This window comes from Miscanthus floridulus, chromosome 5, assembly GCF_019320115.1.
Source record: "Miscanthus floridulus cultivar M001 chromosome 5, ASM1932011v1, whole genome shotgun sequence".
In the NCBI taxonomy this organism is placed as follows: Eukaryota; Viridiplantae; Streptophyta; class Magnoliopsida; order Poales; family Poaceae; genus Miscanthus; species Miscanthus floridulus.
In genome coordinates this window covers 44,453,008-44,470,988 of record NC_089584.1, presented here as the reverse complement: position 1 = coordinate 44,470,988, position 17,981 = coordinate 44,453,008, and the positions used below count along the sequence as shown (strand labels likewise).

The window sequence follows — 17,981 nt, the reverse complement described above, 5'->3', positions numbered from 1 at the left end:
CGCTTGGTCCGAATCTGTCTACGGCTCTGTTTGGAAAACATTATTTTTTTCCTGTTTCTATCTTTTTCATGAGAAATTAAATTGATTCATGTAAAATTCCTATATAAATCTTAATTCCCGCTTTTCAAACATGCTCTAAATGGGTAAATGTTAACTAGTACGTATTCATGACGGAGTAAAAAAAAAAAAACTGGACTGGTGAGGGAAGAACCGTCCTCACGGCAATGTCATAGGAAGGGACCATATGACCCCGGTCGAGAAAACCCCCGAACCCTGGCACATACCCCGAAGGGCCGAATGAACCGGGACAGATCATCAGGCCGGCGTTGCCAGAGGCGCACCGTTACCGACGCAGTCACCAAGCTCACGTGCACAGCGAGGGGATTTTTTTGGGTGGGTACCGAAAATTCTACCCCCACCGGGGCTCGAACTCCGGTCGGCAGGCCAGTCGAGTCGAAGCTCGCTCCCTATTCATGACGGAGTAGAATGGGCACTGTCTAATTATTGTTAGTTAAAAAGTTTTTGGGCAAATCGCAGAGTGAAGACTATTTTTTTGTCAAGCAAATGCAAGTACTGAATGGTCCTGTTCGCTTCTCTTATAATCCGTCTTTTTTAGTTTTTTTTAACCAGAACAGTATTTTTTTCTCACAACAAATCAGCCGGAACAGTATTTCGGCTTGTTTTTCAACGAAGCGAATATGACCAATATAACATCATAACATAAGTCAGACATTGGACACATCAAATCGACATTACTAGTCTTGTTTTTTCTCCTTATTAAAGAAAAGTAGTACATACCAATGTAGGTCATTATTTACTCTGATTACATAAAAAATCAAAGCAAATGATTTTGGGCACAGCATCGGTCAATGAACCTGAAATAGTACACAACACAATTTTCTCATTTCAGTAGTCATATAGTATCGATGTTCATTATTTCAAAGTTGGGTGGACTACTTCATCGATACGTTCTTTTCATCGGTCTGTATATATAAAAAAGCATCTTAATTGTTTGAAACAAAAAAAAAACGTTATTGCTCTGCCTAATCCCTTTTGAGTAATTATCAGCTAATTACTTTCTTTTGCACAAGTTTTCAGAGAATGGCAGTACTTGTGCAACATTCGACTTTCCTAGACAAGTACAATAACAGGTTGCAAGACAGAGAAGAAACGAGCAGTAAATTTACAGCCGGTTTAGATATAAGAATCAAAAAAAATTATGAGATGAACAAATGGATCGTGTATATATGGATATGTTAAAAGATAGGTTGAAAAGATCCTTACAGCTAGCAGCCAACTCGTATTTTTAGTTTTGCTCTTACATGACCTTAAGGTCCTGTTGGACAGAACTTATTGCTGCCACGACTGATTTATAGAGCTGATTTGTTACGAGTAAAAAACACTATTCCATAACTAAAAAAAGTAGAGTTGATTCTGACTGATAAGCTCAAACAAACGGGGCTTAAAACTCAGCTCCATATATAAAACTTACCACATGATACACGGGCAAGATTTTTGTTTTGCACAACAGGAACATAATTTTTGTTACGAAAACCAGACGAGTAGGTGTGACAATTTATGAAAATCTTTGTTTTTAATTTTATGAACTTAATTTTTTTTCCTTCAGCTAGTCCTTGCGGTGGTTCTTGAAAATAGGGGTAATCTTGCAGGGCTTCATTGCACATGGAAAGAGAGAGAGAGAGAGAGGGGACAGAGGAGGAGGAATCCCATGCTTCTTAAATCCTGCTCCCATTCTGCTACCGTCGCGTCGTACAGCGCCATTTCCATACAGGCGCTCTCTCTGACGCACGCGAGCTTCGTCCACCTCTCACTCAATCAATCAAAGGAAGGCATGGACCGCACCTACGAGGGCGGCATCAAGGCGTACTGGAAGCGCCGGGGCTACTACCGCATCGACGCCGCCGCCGCGCAGCGCCGCCCGCCGCTCCCCACCGCGAAGCTCGGAGGCGGTGGCGTCGCCCAGGCCCCGGAGGATGGCTCCGGCCGGCGCCATCGCCGTCGCCGCGGGTGGCACGTGCGGCGCGGCAAGCTGGGGCGGCGGCTGCTCTCCGCGCTGTCGCCGCGCCGGTGGCTCATGCGGCTCCGCGACGCCTACGTGTCCGCCATGCTGCGGCTGGCGTCCTCCCCCGCCGTCGTTGGGTACGGCGCCGGCGGGCCCTACTGCGCCACGGCGAGCCACGGCCACGGGACGGCCGTGCAGCTCAAGGAGTACGACGAGAAGGTGCTGGTGGAGATCTACAGGTCCATCCTCGCGCGCGGCGGGCCTCTCCCCATCGCCGTCACTACCGCCGGCGACGGCGCCGGTGCGCCTGCCGCCGCCGCCACGCTACGGCTACCGACGGCTGTTTGAGCTTGAGCGGCAGAAGAAACATGTACTGTTCTTCTTGCTTACTCTTTAAGTCGCGACTTGTAATAAGTTGTAACAACTTTCTTGCGTCTCACAAGCATTTCTTCTTCGTAAAATTTCGGTTCCTGTGTTCTTCCTTCACAATTCGATCATCAAGTCTGGCGGATAACATGCTCTGTCTAGTTTGTCTGCTATACTAGTGCAAAATGCAACCATAGTGAAAATGTTTCAGTGATGAAGAAGAGCAAAATGTGGAGGTTATTAGCATCAATACTTTGTTATTAACAATGCAAAATTTAGTACTTCCTCAGTCAAAAAAAAAGCAATTATCAAGGAGTCTAAGAGTTTAAAGTTTAACTAAAATTATATGAAAAAAATACTAAGATCCACGAGATAAAATAAATACCATTGCATTAGTTATAGAATATATATTTTTATAATAAATTTATTCGAAGACATAAATATTAATACTATTTTTCATTAACTTAAACTTACCTGCACGATTCCCGTTCTTTTCTAAGGAGAGGGAGTATTGCACTATTGCTCGGCCGTACACAAATACGGTCTAGTAGTACTCCAAGACCTGATCTTGGCATAGATTTCGGTGCTCCTCAAGTACAATACTAATAACTGTTTCAGTACCTGGTAAGATTTTCATAGATTTCAAGCATGAGCTTAAAACTTGCCTTTGCCTAGCCAGCAGGTAGCCAGCCAAAACATGTGACGACGGTGGTCCGGCAATAATTTCCAGCCTGTGTACTGTACTAATGCCGTGCGGCGTCCGTAACGGTCTTGGTAAATCGTCGCCGGTTGACGTATAGACCCAATGGAAAAAAAACCAGTAATTTCTATAATATAGGATATCACATAAAAAAAGTATTGTTTTCTAACCTATAATTTCTATGAGTAATAATTATTTTCTCTTTCTCTCTTTCAACTCTATTTTCTTCCTCTAATGAGAGTGCGGCATGAGTCTTCTAGAAACTGGTGGTTTCTCCCCAATGATGATTTCATGGTTTATTGTGCATTGGGTCAAGTGAAGATCTAATTTCTTTATGAGAAAACTATTTTTAGGATTTTTGATCTCTTACTTCATTAATTATTTACCGTATCAGTGTTTTACCTACATGACAAATCATTTAATTAGGATAAAAACCATCGTGGATACACCAAAGACCAAGATGCGAATTAAATGTCGGGCCTCCAAATTACTGTGACAAAAAACAGGCTGCCCAACACGCTAATTGAAAACTCTCGAGAAACGTGCGAGCTAAGCAATTCCTCATCGCTAGCGCTGTGGATTTTCTGTCTCTCTCTCCTGTTGATAGGCCTGGTGCTCCTGCAAGCTAGCTGAGCTGGACACCAGGCCTAGCTGAGCTGACTCCAGCAGTAGCCTAAAACAGAGCCACTACTTTTTATTTAGGAGCACGTTTAGTTCTCGGATTTGAAAGTAGCCAAATAATTAATACGTTACTATAGCATTTTGTTTGTATCTATAAATTATTGTCCAAACATTGACTAATTAGGCTCAAAAGATTTGACTCGTAAAGTACAACCAAACTGTGCAATTAGTTTTTGATTTCGTCTACATTTAGTACTTTATGCATGTACCGTAAGTTTAATATGACGGAGAATCTTTTTTTTTTTTGTATAATGCATATTTTAGGAGTTTGATGGGAACTAAACGGGTACTCTTCCCTATTTTTTTGGTGTCCAAAATTTTGCTTTCGCTCCGACAGCACCGCAAATGAAGGCCCCAAAATCCTAATTGGCAGACAGTGACAAGGGAACCCACTCGTCATTGGCTCAAATATTTCTTCCCCACACCCTCCAGACTGGAGCAGCCACCTCCGTCCGCTTATGCGAGCATCCGTCTCCGTTCGCATCCTACTCTCCGCCGCCTCCACCTCCGTCCGCATCTGTAACAGAATCGATTAATTATACGAAATTAAGTAAGAAAATCATCCGCCAGAGCAGACGATTTAGCAAACTTAAGCCCGTATAACCCGGTAGTCCTTGAAATCACGAAGGATTTCAAACCAACTTCCATTCCAGCCAAGATCGTAATAAGTTTAGCGGTCACCATCACATATTACATAAAAGTTCGCAATCTCAGATACATCAGAGTTTCAACATAGTTATTACAAAACCAGTTCGAATAAAAGTAGCGGAAGTCATTTGTTCAAACCACACACTCACGCGGAGTTTAAATATAGTGCCAGCGAATGATCATCTCCAACAAAAGCATCAGATGAGACGTAAGGAATGACCATACCCATGGTCCTAAGCACCACCCATCGCAGGATAAAGGTAGTTGATACAGTAGCCGTAAAACATCTGCCCATCTGCAATAAATGGGAATAAAAACCTGAGTACGAGAAGGTACTCAGCTAGACTTACCCGACATAACCGAAAATAAGTGACACCAAGGATTATGAAGGGCTTTATAGTAGGGTAGCTGACTCATTTGTAAAAAGAAGCATTTTTAGCATTTCAAGAACCTTTCTAAAAGCATGATTACCAAGTTAATTAGTATTAACCTGTCGACTAGGTTTGCACCTATACTAGAGTAACTATGTGATTAAGCAGATAATGATAACCCATGATCATTAAACAACTTCCATACTGTCATATTCATTATAACCGTCCAAGTGTTCCATAAACATTTACTACGATGAAGTAACTCAAGTCAAGTGCTCACTATCCAGGAGCGATGGCGATTCGAATCGATTCCTAACCAGCTGGTGATTTATTCCTTACACAAACCTCACTCACCCGCTAAAGTGAGATATTGATCACCGAGTCAACTTTTCAGGAATCTCGAGTTTGCCAGGAACCACATGTACCCGGGGGCCGATCGACTGCACTTTGGTCTTATCATCCCGCCCCCGTGTCCTACCACACCTGCTCCGGCACAGTGCGTTGCGGGCAATCTACTCGGCCCGAAAAATCTCCCAGCTTCGCGGTCGGAAGGTATTTTATTCGGCCAGCTAAATGTAAGGCATGCGTTCAACATGACTCGAGGCCCAACAACGGTCGGTCCTTAATCGACACAGACGAAAACACTATAGTCCAAAACTCTGCAAGCCTCCGTCCAGTCTCAACTTCATTTAACACTTAGTTATACCATGACTTCATAGTCATCCAAGCAGATCCAGGTAACCACCTATAGCTCGTAGGTGACAGGGAATCACCCGACTTCTATCGGTCTAAGCCAGCTAAGCATTGACTCGACTGCGGATACCCGGGTAACAAGGATATAGTATAACAAAGGTAGACAAGGTATAATGTAGCAACGGTTGCAAACAACTCCTGAACGTAATGCATCAATTAAAGTAAAGTATTTAATTAAATCATTGCAAACCAGGAGAAAAATGCTCCGGGGCTTGCCTCTCTCGAAGGAGCTCGGACGGTGATCGAGGCACTCCGGAAGTTCCTCAACGTCCTCCTCGTCGGCTTCGGGCACTTCCTACGGCTGCACCTCGAACTGCTCCTCGGGTATGACAACTGGGTTCTCGGTTTGCGATCCTGTATGATACAATGTGCGTAAGTGCTTATGCAATCGGTGCATCGGATGAGATGAATACAATGGATATGTTTAAATGCAAGGTAGTCAACATCATCCAAGAAAATATACTACAAGCACATGTCATCTACTGCATTCTCTTCCACTACTAGTAGGTTAAGTCAACATATCTCATTAAATGCTTCAAAGATACACCAAAGCTTTACTACTTTCTTAAACACACATAAAACAACCCTTAATTAAACCCTAATTAATAATAGGTTTGAATAGCAACCTCTATTTTTCTTACTTAGAAAAATCTTAGAAAATTACAATAGCACACTACTACCCTAAGTAGTCTACCATCAGATTTTCATGGTGTTTGAATGAGTGGGTTAGCCTACACAAAAATAACAAGCTATGGCATGATTATGAATATGAAAATACTTTGTACTGTGAAAAGTGTCAAACAACAGAGTTAGTATTTTTCCTATGTTCTTCATAACATACAACTACTGTACAAAAATTATCACATGCATGTTTTATACAAAGTTTGCTCTCTAGCTAAAATAACAAAATTCAGCCATTAAAGGCACTTGAACTACACCTCAAAATTTTCCCACAACACATGCATGAAATATATTTTTCCTAGGAAGTACATTACATAAGAAGATTAACAAACCTAGAATCATATTTTTCTGAAGCCTATAGATTTTTCTACACATTTTTCAAGTTATTAGCAATATACATGATTAAATAAAGTTCTACAGAAAAGTATCTAAAAAATGACATGCAATAATTTTCCCAAGTAGAGCTGGTGATAAGGAACCTAGGAAAATTTATTTCAATAGATTTGGAGCCAAAATGAGTACACAACCATTTTCTAAAGCATTTAAACAGAATTCTGAAAATCATTTCTTAAACCCTTTTAAAAATCAGCTGACAAAACTGCTGGGTGCACCCGGTGCTGCACACCCAGAGGGGCTGCCATGCGGGACCCATGGTCAAGCCAGACCCACGCGTCAGCCGGAGCCAAGGCAGGGCCACCGTTGACCGGCCGGCTCTCGCCGACGGCGAGGTCCCCAGTGAAACGGAGGGCACCAACATGCTCTCCATGGCAAACCGCGTCAGCTAGGGGTGAATAGGGAGGGGCGGTGCAGGGGAGAGAGGCTCGGCGACAGTAATGGCGGAGCGACGGCGCGGGTCGTCGCCGGTGGAGCATCTCCGGCCACGGCATGGTAAAAGGAGGCGCTCGGGAGACTCAACGTCGCCGTGCGGTGCTTGTGCGCGCGAAGTAAAGGCGGGAAAAGGAGCGGAAAGGGGGAGTCCACGGGAGCGGAGCTCACTAGCATGCTCAGCCGTGCTCCGGTGAGCAATTACCAAGGACGGGATGCTTACCACGGTGAAGTAGCGAGAGCACGGGGTGCGTGGGGTGACGATGGAGCTTTAGGCGAGACGGAGTGGTCGCCAGTGAGCTGTGATGGCCCAGCGAGCGAGCTCCGACAAGGCGCGGCACGCGGTGGTGATGGCGGGCACGCGCGTTGCTGCTGTCCGAGAGAGAGACGAAGGGAGGAGCAGGAAATGCGATGCCGGGCGAGCTCTGCAGTAGCTTAAGCAGTGGCCAGCAGTGCCTAAGCTGCCGCGACGCGTGGACGCGGTGTCAGGCCGCCGTCGATGGGTGGCGCCACGCGGCGGGCAAGCCCTGACATGGTCGGGGGCGTGGCGCGGCGATGGGCGCTGCGCGCGGCGCTGGGCTGGGCCAAGCGAGGCGAGGCGCGTGAGCGGCGGGCGCTGCTGGGCCGACTCGCGAGGTGGGCTGGTGTGTTGGGCGGGCGAGGCGCGCGGCTGGCGGGGACGCGGGCCAGGCCGGCTTCGGCCGTGGGCCGAAAACGAGGCGGCGGCCCGCAAATGAGAAAAACCCTTTTTCATTTATATTTTTAAGAAATTTTTAAATGCCAGCTTTGAAATTTTATTTTGAGCAAGAAAATGACATCTTTTGAAAATGTACCAAAAATAAAAGTTGATTAGAATTTAATTCTCTACAACTTTGCTTTTATGACCATAGCCAAATTCTTTCTAGATTTTGAATTGTAAGATCAAAGTCCATGTTTAACTCAAAACCCTAATTTTTGGGAATTTATTTTTGAAGCCAAATTTTGAATTAATTTGAATACAAACCTTGCTCCAAAAATTGAACTAAACATTGCTAGATGATTTACAATAGCAGCCAAACATGTTTTACTAACCTAGCAAGCAAAACCAGAGCAAAACAACTCTTAAACAAGTATATACAACATTCATGTTTCACGAGCATGTTTCATATGTTTCGAAACAGTGTTTCAATTGTTATTTACATGATTAGGCATGTATGATTAGGATGCTTGATGATGCATGATATGTATGATTTGCAGTGCCTAAATGCTGGCATAACACCGGGGTGTTACAACCCTCCCCCCTTATAAAAATCTTGTCCCGAGATTTGGGTTACGAACCATTTGTTATAAAAATCTTCATAAGCTTTTTGTAGATATTCTCCTGTTTCCCAAGTTGCATCTCCCTCATCATGATGATCCCACTGTATCTTGTATGTTTTCACCACACTATTCTGTGTAGCACGTTCCTTAGTGTCTAACACCCGGACTGGTTGCTCATGATACACCAAATCTGATTTGAGTTGGATACCTCGAGGTTCTATTCTTTCCTCCGGAACACGCAAACATTTCTTGAGATGTGATACATGGAAAATTAGGAAAATGGTGCTCATTATCTCAGGTAACTCTAACTTGTAGGCTACCGGACCTCTTTGTTCTAAGATCTTGTATGGTCCTACGAATCTCGCGGCAAGCTTTCTTCGGATTTCGAACCTTTTCTTCTTCATTGGCGTGACTTTTAGATAAACATAGTCACCAACTTCAAACATAAGGGGTCTCCTTCTTCTGTCTGCATAGTTTTTCTGACGTGATTGGGCCGCTTTCATATTCTGCTGAATAATATGAACTTTCTTCTCAGCTTCTTCTACAAAGTCAATGCCATAATACCTTCTATCTCCAGGCTCGACCCAATTCAATAGTGTTCTACATTTTCTGCCATATAAAGCTTCGAAGGGAGCCATCTTGATGCTTTCTTGGTAACTATTATTATAAGAAAACTCAGCTAACGGTAACCATGACTCCCATGATCCCTTAGAAGACAATACACAGGCTCTTAACATATCCTCTAAAACAGTATTTACTCGTTCCGTCTGCCCATCTGTCTGAGGATGATAAGCGATACTACAAATCAAACTAGTTCCTAAGCCTTTGTGTAAATGTTCCCAAAAGTGAGCCCTGAACTGTGAGCCTCTATCAGATACTATGGTCTTCGGTATACCATGCAACCTCACAATTTCTGCGATATACTTCTCGGCATATTGAGGTGGTCGATAATCTGTTTTGACAGGCAAGAAATGAGCGGTCTTGGTAAGATGGTCCACAATTACCCAAATCGAATCATGTCCTTTTTGAGTAGTGGGTAAACTCGTGATAAAATCTATACTTATATCGTCCCACTTCCAACTAGGGACTGATAATGGTTGCAACATACCGGCAGGTTTCATGTGAATTGCTTTCACTCGACAACATGTGTCACATCTGACAACATATGCTGTAATTTCTTTCTTCATTTTGGTCCACCAATAACGAGATCTTAGTTCTTGATACATCTTACTACTTCCGGGATGGATAGATAGCTTAGAATGGTGAGCTTCATCCATGAGTTTATTCCTAAGCTCTCGATCCTTGGGAACCACAAGACGGTCGTCAAACCACAACACGCCCTGTTCATCCACTTTAAAGTGTTGAGACGACTTTTCTTTTATTTTCTCTTTGATGTGGAATATCCCCTTGTCGGTTTTTTGGCCTTCTATTATCTTACTTTCCAAAGAGCAACTAATCTGAATACTATGTAACACAGCAGGATGTATTAGATCGAACCCATCTTCAAGTAATGGCTGCACATTCAAGTAATGTGACTTTCTGCTCAAAGCATCTGCCACTACATTGGCTTTTCCAGGATGATATTGCACATTCAAGTTGTAATCCTTTATCAATTCCAACCATCTGCGTTGTCTCATGTTTAGCTCTGGTTGGGTAAAGATATACTTAAGACTCTTGTGATCCATGAAAATATTGCACACATTACCAAGTAGGTAATGTCTCCAAATTTTTAGGGCGTGCACAACTGCAGCAATTTCAAGATCATGTGTTGGATAGTTGACCTCGTGCTTTCTCAATTGACGTGATGCATAAGCAATGACTCTCCTTTCTTGCATAAGAACACAGCCCAATCCAGTCTTTGATGCATCGCAAAACACATCAAATGGTTTCTCGATATCTGGTTGTGCTAGAACAGGAGCAGTGGTCAACAGTTTCCGCAACGTGTGGAAAGCTGCTTCACACTCTTCTGTCCACACAAACTTGTGATCCTTCTGTAGGAGACTCGTCATCGGTTTGGCAATTTTTGAGAAATCTGGTATAAAGCGACGGTAATAACCCGCTAGTCCTAAGAAACTTCTAATCTCAGGAACCGTGGTCGGTGCTTTCTAATTCATAACTTTTTGCACCTTACTTAGATCAACTGAAACCCCATTCTCTGACAGAATGTGACCAAGGAAAGGAACTTCCTTCAACCAGAATTCGCATTTGCTAAACTTAGCATACAATTGATGATCCCTCAGTCTAGTCAAGATAGTTCTCAGATGCTCTTCATGATCTTTCTCGTTCTCGGAGTACACCAGAATGTCATCGATGAACACTACCACAAATTTATCCAATTCTGGCATGAAAACTGTATTCATCAAAAACATAAAGTATGCAGGAGCATTTGTCAAGCCAAAGGACATGACAAGATACTCATACAACCCGTATCTGGTGGAAAATGCAGTTTTCGGTATATCCTGTGGCCTAATCTTGATATGATGATAACCAGATCTCAAATCTATTTTTGAGAACACCTTGGACTTGGATAATTGGTCAAACAGAACATCAATATGTGGCAAGGGATATTTATTCTTGATGGTCACAGCATTGAGTGGCCTATAATCTACGCACATTCTCAATGTGCCCTCTTTCTTCTTCTTCACAAATAAGGCGAGACATCCCCATTCAGACTTGCTTGGTCGTATAAACCCCTTTTTTGAAAATTCTTCTAATTGCTTCTTCAGCTCCGCTAACTCATCTGGAGGCATCCGATAGGGTCTCCTTGAAATCGGAGCTGTTCCGGGGACTAGCTCAATTCCAAACTCAATCTCCCTATCTGGCGGAAGACCAGGTAGCTCATCCGGGAATACATCCGGGAATTCACACACTACCGGAATCTGATGAATAGGAATGACTGCCGTAGCACATGTAACACTTATCAGGTCTATTCTCTAAGGCAATGGTACTTGGAAAGTACCCTCACCCAGGGGATCCTTAAGGGTAAGTACTCGACTTCCAGTATCTATGACTGCTCCCCAATCCTTCATCCAATTCATCCCTATAATGACATCCAAGACTAACCCAGGCATAATTATCAAGTTCACTCGGAACTTCTGGCTACCTAATTCAAGGGTTGCCCCTCGAACCATCTGGTTGGTCAAAACATCAGCCCCTATTGAACTTATATGGTACCCATAACCCAATTCTATGCATAGTTGTCCATGTTTCTGTGCAAATGCTTGACTCATAAAAGAATGCGATGATCCAGAATCAAATAGAACAACTGCAAGGTTTTCGTTGATAGGAAACTTACCAGCAGTGATGGGCTCTCTCTCTGGAATTTCATCCACTGTCGTACTATGCACTCTAGCATTATAAGTCTGCTACTTCTTCTTGGGCGGGTATGGACAAAACCTCGAGAAATGGCCGAGTTGATCACAGTTATAGCAGGGTCCTCTCACTGTCCCGGTAGACCCCACAGCTCCCTTGGAACTGCCTTGTACCATAGTTGTGGCTGCTTTGTTGGGCTATACTGCCATCTTGTACGGCTTCTGAGGTCCACAGAAATTCTGACTTCTTGGCTGAGGTGGCCGGAACCTAGCGCCAGGTGCCGATGGGTGATATGGAGGACGACCTCCTATAGGTGCTCTAGCTTGGGACGGACCACCTTCAAAGGCTCTCTTATGTGTCTTGGCTATGGTGCTGGTGTTGTTATTCTTCTCCTGCTTTAGACAGTCACTGATGAAGTCATTGAATCTGATGCGGTTGTTGGTACCAACATGCTTCATCATTTTTGGATTGAGTCCCCTCTTGAAACTGGCTATCCTTTTAGCATCTGTGTCAACCATGTCAGGAGCATAGCGACATAAGTTGTTGAAGGCATGCAGGTATTGCGTCACGGTTTTGGTGCCCTGGTTCAATGCCAGAAACTCTCCCAACTTCATTTCGGTCAGCCCGGATGGAATATAGACTCCACGGAAGGCCTCAACAAACTCTCTCCAAGAAATCTGAGCATTTGGAGGGAAGGTGGTGCGATGATGCTTCCACCACATTCCTGTCGGTCCTTGCAATTGAAGTGCAACATACTCCGTTTTTAGAACCTCAGTCATCCTCAACACACGGAATTTATCTTCCATCGTGTTGATCCATTCCTCAGCATCGAGTGGCTCTGTTGCTTCCTTGAACACTGGCGGCCTGGTGTCCATGAAATCTTTGAAGCTGCTATATTGGTTCACTCCCATGCCACCACCTTGATTGTTACCACATTGAACGTTGTTGGCGATGGTGCGTAGAAAATCCTCCATGTTCTTCTAGGATTGTTCCGCATTGCGCTGACTCCCGAGCAGCTGTGCGAGGAACATCTCAGGGGTAAACGGGGGAGGAGGTGGCAAATGCGGTTCATGGGGAGGCTCATTGTTGTTGCCGTGGTTTCCACCACCACCACCACCAGTCCCCGCACCGTTAGCACCGGGCTCAGCGGCCTCATACGTGGTTCAGCGAGTGTTTGTCATTTGCATATTTCAGCAATAAGTAATGATTGAGTGAAGCTGTAATAATTGTGAGTGAAGGAAAAATTATGCCGTACTAAATTTACTGGAGAGAATAAATTCATACAATAAAACAGAGGCACAACAATCGCATCCAATTAAACAACAGCACTTAATCAAATTACTTCAACGGCAAACATCGCGTCCATACAATCAATTTGCCAGCATACATACACTGGACTTTTTATGCGTTCAGATATTGCATTCGAAAATCAGTTCCAACTACATGCCAAGTCTCATACGTTCGAAGCAATATACGATAGGTTACATGCCAACAAAAGAAAGGTCATCATGACAGGGCCTAGATACTAGCGTAAGGCAACTAGCCTACTCCTCGGGGCCATCGTCGAGATCGGAGACGTCACCATCGCCACCAGGTGAAACTACAGGCTCGTCCTGGTTGTCGTCGTCGATATCCATGCCAGCGGCGTTCGGTGGAGCATATGGGCTAACCCCATTGTAGAGCGCATGAAACTCCTTGTGCAGGTTGCCGTTGTATTCCTCTAGCTCATCGACCCTCTGCAGCAAAAGGTTTCTTGCGTTCTAGGCTTCATTCCTTTCCTGAACCAACTGTCCAATCATGCGGTCTGCATTATTGTTGGCTTGAGTCAACGTATGCACTCGCTGCATAGCTCTATCACCTCTCTCAACCGCCTGATCTCGCTGTAAGTTCATATCAGCTAACTGCTCCTGCAAGCTAGCTATAGCACATGCATGTCTCTTCTTCTGCTTTCTCCCCTTGAGCTTATCCTTGCCACGCAAGCCAGTCAAAGTCCAGTAGGTACTCTCGAGACCCTCATACGCTCTGATGGCGGCGAACATAGCACTCATTGCCTGGTTGTCGCTAGCATGTCCCTTAGCTGGACCTCTGACCAATGCACTTCCCTGAGGCTGAACCCAAATGGCATCATGAGGATCATCCCTAGGAAAAGTACTAGCTAGAGCTGCTGCAAGCTCACTGGGAAATCTGCTCATAATGTCCCTGATGACACGGAAGGCTGCTCCCTCTGCACCCTCAGCTAGAGTGCGACCCTTAAACTCCAAATGCCAACCATCCCAATCTGGAGCATCACCGAGAGCAGGAACCGTGATCTCCACCACTGTGAGTCCATCCTCTGCTAACTGGCTCTCATTCCAAGAGTACACCGGCTCTTGACCCTCTGGGTACCCCACATCATGGAGCACTCTCCAAAGCAAGGTCGGCATGCCAAACTCGCTCAAGAAGGTGTCCGTGGTGCGGTGCTCCCTCAGGGCCAACGGACGTCGAGGTGCTCTTCCTCCGGTGGACTTATGGGCTGTCTGCTTTGTGCAGGCCATCTGTAGCAAAAGTTCTTTTATTACTTCGGGGAAACATATTTTAGGTGATACAACTTTTATCAAAATGAGATAATCAATTTATAAGGGGAGGAATGCATGACATGAATGAAATGCACAAGTAACATGATGTATGTACGTGCCGTACGTTCTCACAAACTTAGGAATAAATACTTTCTAACGACTAATTCGGTGGCATACAACGATCTCTCAAATACGTAGCTAATACGTTCTACACGATAGCGTTGTTATGTACCTACAGAAGATTCATTTCAGCCCAATTCCCAATGAATGCATAAAAGCAGTAAGGTTTTATCTACACGCTCTACACGAATCCCCAGATACATGTACAACGGTAGTAACTACCCGAACCATCGTCCTATTGATGGCATCGCCTCCACAGACGAAAGACCCATACATGAGATACCTTTGTAAAACATGCGTAGAACATGTAATTACTCCAGCATCATATAAGCATTCACCCTAGATCGGCGGTGTATCCGATCATGCTCTCACAACTCACACTTACCGATGCGTAGAGGCAATTGATCCATACATTACCACTCAAACAAGTGGCACTCATACAATAGCACGCCGTATGAGCGACGAAAGAGAAATATGATGCAAGAACCCCAGTCAGTACTTAATTAAGCCACCTAAAGTCCTTAACTGGGCATAAAGGATATGATCACTAGCACACTTTATATTTTGAAAATCACATTTTCCAAATGCCTTTTTGTTTTAAATACAATTGTGAACAATAACACGCTAAACCATACTCTGATACCAGCTGTAACAGAACCAACCAATTATACGAAATTAAGTAAGAAAATCATCCGCCAGAGCAGACGATTTAGCAAACTTAAGCCCATATAACCCGGTAGTCCGTGAAATCACGAAGGATTTCAAACCAACTTCCATTCCAGCCAAGATCGTAATAAGTTTAGCAGTCACCATCACATATTACATAAAAGTTCGCAATCTCAGATACATCAGAGTTTCAACATAGTTATTACAAAACCAGTTCGAATAAAAGTAGCGGAAGTCATTTGTTCAAACCACACACACTCATGCGGAGTTTAAATATAGTGCCAGCGAATGATCATCTCCAACAAAAGCATCAGACGAGACGTAAGGAATGACCATGCCCATGGTCCTAAGCATCACCCATCGCAGGATAAAGGCAGTTGATACAGTAGCCGTAAAACATCTGCCCATCTGCAACAAGTGGGAATACAACTCTGAGTACGAGAAGGTACTCAACTAGACTTACCCGACATAACCGAAAATAAGTGACACCAAGGATTATGAAGGGCTTTATAGTAGGGCAGCTGACTCATTTACAAAAAGAAGCAATTTAGCATTTCAAGAACCTTTCTAAAAGCATGATTACCAAGTTAATTAGTATTAACCTGTCGACTAGGTTTGCACCTATACTAGAGTAACCATGTGATTAAGCAGATAATGATAACCCATGATCATTAAACAACTTCCATACTGTCATATTCATTATAACTGTCCAAGTGTTCCATAAACATTTACTACAATGAAGTAACTCAAGTCAAGTGCTCACTATCCAGGAGCGATGGCGATTCGAATCGATTCCTAACCAGCTGGTGATTTATTCCTTACACAAACCTCACTCACCCACTAAAGTGAGATATTGATCACCGAGTCAACTTTCCAGGAATCTCGAGTTTGCCAGGAACCACATGTACCCGGGGGCCGACCGACTACACTTTGGTCTTATCATCCCGCCCCCATGTCCTGCCACACCTGCTTCGGCACAGTGCATTGCGGGCAATCTACTCGGCCCGAAAAATCTCCCAGCTTCGTGGTCGGAAGGTACTTTATCTGGCCAGCTAAATGTAAGGCATGCATTCAACATGACTCGAGGCCCAACAACGGTCGGTCCTTAATCGACACAGACGGAAACACTACAGTCCAAAACTCTGCAAGCCTCCGTCCGGTCTCAACTTCATTTAACACTTAGTTAAACCATGACTTCATAGTCATCCAAGCAGATCCAGGTAACCACCTATAGCTCGTAGGTGACAGGGAATCACCCAACTTCTACCGGTCTAAGCCAGCTAAGCATTGACTCGACTGCGGATACCCGGGTAACAAGGATATAGTATAACAAAGGTAGATAAGATATAATGCTGCAACGGTTGCAAACAACTTCTGAACGTAATGCATCAATTAAAGTAAAGCATTTAATTAAATCATTGCAAACCAGGAGAAAAATGCTCTGGGGCTTGCCTCTCTCGAAGGAGCTCGGACGGTGATCGGGGCACTCCGGAAGTTCCTCAACGTCCTCCTCGTCGGCTTCGGGCACTTCCTGCGGCTGCACCTCGAACTGCTCCTTAGGCTCCTCGGGTATGACGACTGGGTTCTCGGTTTGCGATCCTGTATGATACAATGTGCGTAAGTGCTTATGCAATCGGTGCATTGGATGAGATGAATACAATGGATATGTTTAAATGCAAGGTAGTCAACATCATCCAAGAAAATATACTACAAGCACATGTCATCTACTACATTCTCTTCCACTACTAGTAGGTTAAGTCAACATATCTTATTAAATGCTTCAAAGATACACCAAAGCTTTACTACTTTCTTAAACACACATAAAACAACCCTTAATTAAACCCTAATTAATAATAGGTTTGAATAGCAACCTCTATTTTTCTTACTTAGAAAAATCTTAGAAAATTACAATAGCACACTACTACCCTAAGTAGTCTACCATTAGATTTTCATGGTGTTTGAATGAGTGGGTTAGCCTACACAAAAATAACAAGCTATGGCACGATTATGAACATGAAAATACTTTGTACTGTGAAAAGTGTCAAACAACAGAGTTAGTATTTTTCCTATGTTCTTCATAACATACAACTACTGTACAAAAATTATCACATGCATGTTTTATACAAAGTTTGCTCTCTAGCTAAAATAACAAAATTTAGCCATTAAAGGCACTTGAACTACACCTCAAAATTTTCCCACAGCACATGCATGAAATATATTTTTCCTAGGAAGTACATTACATAAGAAGATTAACAAACCTAGAATCATATTTTTCTAAAGCCTATAGATTTTTCTACACATTTTTCAAGTTATCAGCAATATACATGATTAAATAAAGTTCTACAGAAAAGTATCTCAAAAATGACATGCAATAATTTTCCCAAGTAGAGCTGGTGATAAGAAACCTAGGAAAATTTATTTCAACAGATTTGGAGCCAAAATGAGTACACAACCATTTTCTAAAGCATTTAAACAGAATTCTGAAAATCATTTCTTAAACCCTTTTAAAAATCAGCTGACAAAACTGCTGGGTGCACCCGGTGTTGCACACCCAGAGGGGCTGCCATGCGGGACCCGCGGTCAAGCCGGACCCACGCGTCAGCCGGAGCCAAGGCAGGGGCGCCGTTGACCGGCCGGCTCTCGCCGACGGCGAGGTCCCCGGTGAAACGGAGGGCACCAACATGCTCTCCATGGCAAACCGCGTCAGCTAGGGGTGAATAGGGAGGGGCGGTGCAGGGGAGAGAGGCTCGGCGATGGCAATGGCGGAGCAGCGGCGCGGGTCGTCGTCGGTGGAGCATCTCCGGCCATGGCATGGTAAAAGGAGGCGCTCGGGAGATTCAACGTCGCCGTGCGGTGCTTGTGCGCGCGAAGTAAAGGCGGGAAGAGGAGCGGAAAGGGGGAGTCCACGGGAGCGGAGCTCACCAGCAAGCTTAGCCGTGCTCCGGCGAGCAATTACCAAGGACGGGATGCTTACCACGGCG

The 17,981-nt window shown here is 44.1% G+C and overlaps 1 protein-coding gene across 1 annotated transcript; it reads left to right on the top strand.

Moving 5' to 3' along the window:
* Window positions 1-1,712: 1,712 nt before the first annotated feature.
* LOC136452089 (uncharacterized) lies at window positions 1,713-2,639 on the top strand. Its single transcript, XM_066452731.1, has one exon. It carries the CDS (start codon window positions 1,730-1,732, stop codon window positions 2,369-2,371), a length of 642 nt encoding a protein of 213 aa, XP_066308828.1. The 5' UTR covers window positions 1,713-1,729; the 3' UTR covers window positions 2,372-2,639.
* Window positions 2,640-17,981: the final 15,342 nt, after the last annotated feature.

What these genes read in the sequence shown, in the direction of transcription:
- LOC136452089 (XM_066452731.1), top strand. Translation starts at nt 1,730, where the DNA reads ATGCTTCTTAAATCCTGCTCCCATTCTGCTACCGTCGCGTCGTACAGC.